This window comes from Micropterus dolomieu, linkage group LG02 (assembly GCF_021292245.1).
Source record: "Micropterus dolomieu isolate WLL.071019.BEF.003 ecotype Adirondacks linkage group LG02, ASM2129224v1, whole genome shotgun sequence".
Taxonomy (NCBI): domain Eukaryota; kingdom Metazoa; phylum Chordata; class Actinopteri; order Centrarchiformes; family Centrarchidae; genus Micropterus; species Micropterus dolomieu.
This window is the reverse complement of record NC_060151.1, coordinates 16,346,460-16,354,782: the sequence shown is the minus strand read 5'-3', so window position 1 is coordinate 16,354,782 and position 8,323 is coordinate 16,346,460. Positions and strand designations below refer to the sequence as shown.

At 41.8% G+C, this 8,323-nt stretch overlaps 1 protein-coding gene across 1 annotated transcript; it reads right to left on the bottom strand.

Annotated features, from left to right (window-relative positions):
* Positions 1 to 4: 4 nt before the first annotated feature.
* On the bottom strand, positions 5 to 6,686 carry slc5a11 (solute carrier family 5 member 11). Its single transcript, XM_046028787.1, has 15 exons — positions 6,576 to 6,686; positions 5,718 to 5,789; positions 5,518 to 5,622; positions 5,340 to 5,399; positions 5,146 to 5,250; positions 4,829 to 4,934; positions 4,629 to 4,709; positions 4,336 to 4,541; positions 3,521 to 3,656; positions 3,288 to 3,395; positions 3,045 to 3,195; positions 2,394 to 2,562; positions 1,153 to 1,368; positions 425 to 599; positions 5 to 315 (listed from the first exon to the last, which is right to left on the bottom strand). Exons 1-15 carry the CDS (start codon positions 6,681 to 6,683, stop codon positions 89 to 91), a joined length of 2,025 nt encoding a protein of 674 aa, XP_045884743.1. The 5' UTR covers positions 6,684 to 6,686; the 3' UTR covers positions 5 to 88.
* Positions 6,687 to 8,323: the final 1,637 nt, after the last annotated feature.

Sequence of the window (8,323 nt, the reverse complement as noted above, 5' to 3'; positions counted from 1 at the left end):
GCATCTCATTTTTAGGAGCAAAAAAGAAGAAAGGGGAAGGAAAAGTAATAACTTTTATAACTCCATTGAGAATGTCACAACCTGCCTGTCAACCCCAATAGCCAATGATAAAGGCAGTTACAGAGATGCAAATGATGAGGTTGGCGTTAACAATGCGTCGTAAACATGGCTTTTCTTCCAGAGAGCAGATAGGCTGTTTGGGTGCAGGAGGTGTCACATTCTCTCCCTCCTTCCTTCTCTCCATCCCGCACAGCCAGTAGAGGGCAGACATCAGCCTGGACTGGCTCTGGACGCTGGACAGGGAGGACGAAGAGTCTGGAGAGTTCAAAAGGGAGAGAGGAAACACTGAGTGTGGAGAGGGTATGTTCACCGGTGAGGCGGACAATTGGTCAAATGGAAAAGGGTACTCAGGACAGAGACGCACCTTTCCTGCAATGACATGTTTTTCCATTGCTGCCCTCCTCCTCTCTTCCTGTGTCTCCCATCTCATTCGACTGACTAGTTATCACCTCTAAGGTCTTAGTACCCCGCTCCACTGAGAAGACCTGCTCTTTGGGGTCCACTGAGTCAAACCTTGTGAACCAGGTGAGGCGACTTATCTGTCCAAACAAACACACATGATGCAAAAAGTTAACTTCCAAAGAACTAAGAAAATCGCATTTATACCCCTATAGACGTTTCAGAGGCTGTCAGTATTATTTTTTGCAAGATGCCAAAAACTGTTCTTTATGTCAGGTGTGAATTACAGCAGACATACTTTTGAAGGATCCAAATGATACATTTGGTCACAGTTTTAAATCAGTGTACTGCAAACTGATATCAGTCTATTGACACGCAGTGGTGCTGTAGATTGATGTTATAATGAGCAGATACTTGGATTCTTTGCATCTTGTGTAGTGATGTTAATCGACCAAAGCAGTGCCCTATTGAAAGAGAGACTGCAAACTGATATAAGCTATGCATGTTTCAAAACATTTTTCTATGGTAGGAAATGCATTCATTTTATGTATTAAGTTGTGCACAAAATGTTATTCGGTGAGAAACTGAATCTAAAACAATTTTGCTTACAATGAGAAGTCAAATTAAATTTCTCCATCTTAATCAGTGGCTCATAAAAAGCACTTCTATTTAGATCTGATGAAGTGGCTTCACCTGCTCCGGTTTGGGCTCCTCTGTACTTAGGCTGATTGCAACCACCACAACCAGGGTGATGAAGGACAGCAACATGGAGAAGTATAAGTAGTGCACATATTTCAACACCCCAGGCCTGTCATCCTCCTCATTGCACAGAGGCATAGGGTAAATGAAGTCCAGCAACATACGGATGCAGCCCACAAAGAGGCCGACAACCAGGCCCCAGAATGCACCCTGAAGGAGGGAGAGTCGATGATGAGCACAATCACACATGCATTTAGTTACACTTGTACACAAAACCGGTCTCACATTTTATCTCATGTTGCTTTGAGATTAGGTTCACATCTTGATCTGATTTCTATGCAGTCTTGTTGCTGTCACCCCACAGTGCACACACAAATGATGATGAAAGAGGTGGAGGGTGAGAAAGATGCAGGAAGAGGGGGGATACAAAGTAATTTGCTGTCATAAAGTCACAGTTTTACATTCAGAAAGTCTTGTAGAGACATAACACAAACATAAATCTGACCTAAAATATTTCTGATTACACATTTAATAAATAACATTTTGTACAGCCAGTCATTTTGAGTGATCTACAGTAAAAACCTTTTGTGTCTATGAAGCTTCTCAGTCAGATATCCAAAGAAGACTTAAAATCAAGGGCAACTGGACTTGGTTAAAGTTACTAGATGTTTCATCCCTTATCCAAGAGACTTCTTCAGTTGACTGACTGGTAGGGAAACCCAGCTATTTAATACCTTAAAGAATTGTCTTGGTAGAATATGACACACATCAAGGGACAGCCAAGGGTGGCCACGCCACCCTGATAAAATTACTGCGCCCCCCAGTGGCTCCCCTGGTGAGTATCCATAAAATGCTATATACTATATATATTACATTAGGTACTATTTATTTAAATTAATAATGTAGGCTATATTTTTCACAGTAGTTCATGTGAAAGAAAATAAACAGCTATCACTGTGACACTCCAACCCCACACTCTGAAAACAGCTCTCAGATGTGAGTTGGCTTCCATCATTCATATAAAAGAGCCGGCTCATAGACCCAAAATTAAGTTATGGTTTTTGGCCCTCCAGTATTTCCAGTGGCCCCATCTGGTCACTCCTAGGAGAAGTTTCTGGGGGCGCCACTGGACACACATGCCCTAACACTGACACGACGCAGGATCTCTTTCTTCAATGTCTCAATGAATAAACCATATTCAGTCACAGACACAATCTGAGGCTATACCCCCTTACCTTCTCATTAGTCCTCTTCCAGAAGCAGCCCATGAGGAAGATGATGGAGACTGGGGGCTGGAGGTAGGTGCTGATGGACTGGATGTAGATAAAAAGCTGCCCACCCTGACTGGCCTGGACGACGGGAATCCACAGCACAGACACTGCCACCAGCACGAGCACAAACACCCTGCAGAACACATAAAACTTTAGATTCATTTCAAAATGATGCAGTTTAGCTCTGCACAGACATGAAGGGAATGGAAAACTGTATATCTGAACAGCACTGTACATTCGTTATGAGGGGCCGTGTTGGCTAGAAAAGAAAATCTGGCAAAGTCATTATAGGAATATGTGGAAAGAGGGATTATGGTTTGGATGAGCATGACAGAAAAAATATATAATTTTTGTTTGGTGGATGATTTCATCCAAAGTGCATTATAATGCCATAGGTGGTTAAATAGAATTAAAAAAAATTTTAGATAGTACAAGTGGGAACACAATACACGATTTATGACCTTTAACATAGACCCCAATGTAAAAAGCAGATGGCAGGGTGGCCCTCTGTAGAGAGGCAGAGGATTTTTGAGACCAGTGCTGCAGTACAAATCATATACTACAACTAGGACCACATTTTGGGTCATGTCTGATTGCCCAAAGATGGTCACATACCTGCCCACAATCATAAGTTCCCACTCGGATGCACGAGATCTGAAAGTCTTCCACAGATCCATGGTGAAAATGGTGCTGGAGCTGTTAAAGATGGAGGTCAGAGAGGACATGAGGGCAGCAATCATTACTGCCATCATCAAACCTCGCAGCCCTGGGAGGACACAGAGATTGACATGAAAGTCAATGTTTGGCTACACAGAGAAAAGGGCAGGACAGGAGGTGTAACAAGAGAAAAAGTCTCACCTGCAGGCAGCAGCTCCATGACCAGTCTGGCGTAGGCGGTATCTGAACAACCCACTCGGTTGCCACAAATCTCTTCACACAACTCGGGGTCTGCACACGCCACATCATCTAAACAACATTATCAAAACACAAATCTCGAACAAAGTCATATACAGTTTCACAGTGAGTGTATATCAAGCACATTTCCCCAGCTGCTGGGATTGATGAATTAAAACATACATTTCAAACTGCACCTGTGTAAAGTATCCTGCTGATCATGCCAGGCAGCATGACAGCAAAGAAAGGCAGAATCTTTAGATAAGCAGCCAGTAGGGAGCCACCTTTTGCATGGGTCAGGTTCTTAGCTGCCAAGGATCGCTGCACAATCACCTGCAGAGAATCACATCCACAGCTGACTCTCAGTTAACGTCCAGGGGCTGTTGGTTAGTGAGCGATAACGCATGCAGCAGTATGTAAGTACTATTTACTGAGAATCAGAACGAATAAGGCAATCACATATCTCGCTGTTATCACTGAAGAGTCTAGCAGGTATCATGGGGTAAAGGTTTTATGTGTTTTAAGTGCTGAACTGAGAAGACAGGAAATGCTCATTAAAACAACTCGTCTTCTGTTGCCTCAGGTTTGGCAGGTTGGCAAACGATCACTTTGATATTGCATGAAAGGATTTCCAACCCCTCTGTAGAGCAAAACATTCCAAATTCTCAAGATGGGGATTTTCAGAGGAAGACTCTTTCATGCTTAACTTAACAGGAATTTGTTAGAACAGCAAAAGCATTAAATTACACTTTTATCTTTTATGGAAGAACAACCCCCTAACATTTTATAAGTGAAATGCATTAAAATAAAAATGCTGTTTCCATGTTGGCAAGTCAGGGCCCCTATATTCTCCCTGTACAAAAAGGATTTTTTTTAGATTTGCTAATTTGTAATATCTGATTTTACTCTTTGGTGTTTATTATTATGTGGACATTTTTAATCATTGCATATCATCTGCAATATTAATTGTCTAGTATTTCATTTTCATGGTTCTCATTTTTTATTGTAGTACCTGATCAGAACACCAGTACCACATGGAGGGGATGGACATGCCGATGATGACCCCAGGCCAAGGCAGGTCAGAGTTCACCGGGTCTCTGAATATGTGGAAGGCGTCAGCTCGGGGGATGCCACAGGTTGAGTTTGGCACGCGGATCGAAGGGATGGCGTTGCCGTATCCCTCCATCAGAGCATCCCAGCCCCCGACTTTCACAAAGCCTAAACAGGAGGACAGCAGGGTCAGACAAACTGGAGCATAAAGTGCTGGTGATGTGAGGGTGTCATGTGCAGTCAGATTGGACTTACTGAAGGCCATAAGGGTGAGAGATCCTGCCAGCATGATAGCAGTTTGAGCAGCGTCTGTGTAGATCACTGCAGCCAGACCACCTGGGACACAACGGCCAGTGACATACAGAACAAGCAGTAAGCAGCACTCTTTTTTGTCTAAGCTCTTATAATTTTTGAGCAAGAGGTTTTAGAAAGGGCGAGAGAAGGAGAAAGGTCACCTGCTACAGTATATAGAGCAGTGACTGACAGCAGCAGAACCACAGCCAGGTAGATGTTCCACTGCAAGGCGAGCTGAATGAACACTGCGCCTGCATACATGTCCACCTGGACACACACACACACACACACACACACACACACACACACACACACACACACACGGTGTAGATACAAGACAGAAAATACAACACACACGCAAGGGGGTTTTGTGTAAAAACTGCGGTAGAGTTGAGATAAGCAGGCACAACACAAACATAATAATTTGTCTAAACACAGCATATGATCACTAGTGAATTACTGTTGATTTGAATCATACCGATATCTTTGTGAATATGTAGATAAATAAGGACAGGACAGCTATAAATAACTGTGTTCTTCTACCACCAAACCGTCTCTGTAAGTATTCTGGCATGGTGGTCACCTGGAGAAAGAAAGAAGTTCGAAGATGATTACGAAGGAATAAATGCATGTGCGCATGTGTGATATTTTATGTGTGTATACATATATTACCCCAGAGGCGATATAAATGGGTAGGAAGAGCCATCCCAACAGCAGCACCATCAGCATACCCTGTCGAAGACAGGCAACAACTTTGAACACTTCAGACTTTAAAGGCAGCCGCTATGTTCAATATATCAAACTTGTTTTTACAGTAACATGTCTTTAGAGCATATATTCAGTCTCTTACATTCCACTCATATGCAATGGCTCCAATTCCGGCTGCAGCTCCTGACCCTGCCAGGCCAATGAAATGCCCACTGCCAATGTTACTGGCAAACAGCGAGGCACCCACCTGAATATAGATAAAGGAATCAGGATCAACCAGTACTTCACTTTTAAAGTGTTACCTTATTAGAAATACAGGCTCTGGTCAGGTGTTTGACTCACCGGCCACCAGGTCATGTTCTTCCCAGCCAGGAAGTATCCATCCACTGTGCTGCGCTTTGTCCTGCACATGGACTTGCAGAAAAATGAGAAACATCTTAAAGATACAATTACAGGAGAAATGCCTATTTATGACACCCAAAAAGAAAGTCACTGGCATCACAAACAGGATCCCCAACGACGTGATAGGACAGCTCCGTAGAGTGCTGTATCAAGTACCAACATCTGGCACCATACCTTGGTGATTTCATTCAGCTGAAGCCACTAAATGGTTGTTGGTGTGTTGACATTCAATGTGTTTTCCAAAACCAGCACAGCTGACAGGGTTGGAGGAAGATGGTATCATGCAACAAGGTTACAGGTGAAAGAAAGGCGGCAGGACATGTTCTCGCAGGACTCGCAGCTTGAAAACTTTCATGGTCACACTCTCATATTCATACTCATAACAAGATATTCTCTCTTACAGAGAAAAGAAGAAAAACCGGACATTGCTACCCGAAATACTACATTGTACATATCTTCTACCTATGCTGAGAATACTAAGAGGCCAATTTTTTCCCACTTTTTTCACAGAGAATCAAACCCTTTTTGCAAGCAAATGATGAGAGAATGATGCTAAATCACAAGCAAAAGATCAGTAGATTCGAAGGCTGGTATGTGTGGTCATCAGACTAATAGCCACCTGCCTTCCAGCTGGACAGGTTGTTGTTTATACAGACTATTTCTGTATCTTGCTAGCTTCTGACTTTAAGCCATTAACTCTCAATTCATAACAACCTGGAACACTTTTCCATACACCACAAGAAATAGTATGTAAATGCAATGTATGTAAACATTCTTGGTGAAGGTATTGATCCTTACCCAGAAGCCAACAGCCAGAACCAGTAGAAAGTAGACTACCAGCACCACTATATCTACAGTAACCAGGGAACTTCTGCCCCCTGGAGGGGGCGATGGGGAAGGGGGCATGCTGGTTCCATGGGGGCCTTGTGTAAGGTCCATTGTCCCCTGCTGTGATAGTGAACAAAAATAAGTACGTGGACTAGTCTACTATCTTTCCACTACATTTATTTGACACAATTATTTTTCATATACAGATTTGACAAAACATATTAATCTACCCAGCAGTATATCATGTAGGCAGACAAGTGTGCACATATAACACAGTTTGAGTCAACTTTGATATTAACATGCAGCATGACCATCAGTCATTCAAAGTCTTTTGTGTATAAATTTCCTCTTTGTGGAGAAATGTTAAGACAAAGAGTACTAAAAAGACTACTCACTTGATTTGTCTAACCCTGAAAACTGAAGTCTCATATTCATTTCAGCTACACTTTGGAAGCTTTTGTAAATTATTATTATACCTTTATATAACCAGGAAAAAAACATTTGAAGTTAAAAATCTCTTTTTCAAGAGTGTCCTGGCCAAGACAGGCAGCAGCACAATTACCATGGTTGCAGACATAAAAACATACAACATAAACATAAATGCGATGGGCATTTATGGGCAATGACACCATGTACTTCTGTACATACACTGAAGTAAAATGCAAGACTCTTCCATCACTGACTTGTTGAGACACACTACCATAATCTAACCTCAAAGCAGGAAGTTTCCTATGTTTATTATTTTTTATTATGATTTGTTAATTGCTGGAGACATGTTTATGAAACCTGCTGCACTGTTGTTATGCACAGTTAACTGTTGACGACACGGCTAAATATTTAAATCTAGACTTCCAAACTGCACTTCTATCAGCCTGTGAAACCATACAGATTTAGCACTTAAACGCTACAGTTGACTTGTGAAGCACTTTGCGACACCTATAAAAATAAACCTTCCTTTCCTTCCTAGTGATTTCCTTCCATCTTACATGACAAATCTACTGAGATTTTACAGCACGTCACATATCAGTAAAAGCTACAACTTTTCAGGCTGCGTATTTTATCATATTATCTGGTAAATAAACTCACCTTTCAGTAAGTTGTCACACTGTGAATCATTCCAGCCAGACTGCCTTGAGCGTTGTTGTCCGGCCCAAACAATACAGCATGTCACAAATTATATAAATCCGAGGAATCACATTTTTATCTCGAAGCTTCCTCCACTCTCCGAAAGATCAAACTCCACTTTCACCTCGTGCACTACAAGGGTTTAGTTAAAATGTAAGGGACTTATTACTCCTAACAGAGAGGTGTTTGCATAACACACAGCTAAATGATTGCTGAATGAGTTTTAAATTCATTCTAATTACAGAGAAGACATGGGCAGCGATATCATTATATTACAGCAAGATAAGGACACATACACATACAGACTTATCTCACAAAAGCAAATGCTAATCTGAGATATTGCTGCAGCAGGGCAAATAAACCTGTTGCAGCAATAGCAGGTGTGTCAACAGCAGTTGTAAAGACATAACGTTATTTGTGGCATAAGAGTTACAGAATATGTAAAAACAAGTGTGTGTGTGTGAGGCCTTGATTTGATTTCCTTTTTACTGTAAATAAAACACTCGTGCACACACAACTAAGTCTTTCCATGAGTACATCAGCAACCATGACAGAGCGTTTTTACATTAGAAGTCTTAAAAACAGACATCCAG

What these genes read in the sequence shown, in the direction of transcription:
- slc5a11 (XM_046028787.1), bottom strand. Translation starts at nt 6,683, where the DNA reads ATGCCCCCTTCCCCATCGCCCCCTCCAGGGGGCAGAAGTTCCCTGGTT. An exon ending in TTCTGGCTGTTGGCTTCTGG is followed by an intron (nt 5,790 to 6,575) that starts GTAAGGATCAAT and finishes TTTTTCTGCAAG; the next exon opens with TCCATGTGCAGGACAAAGCG. An exon ending in GGTACTGGTGTTCTGATCAG is followed by an intron (nt 3,657 to 4,335) that starts GTACTACAATAA and finishes GATTCTCTGCAG; the next exon opens with GTGATTGTGCAGCGATCCTT.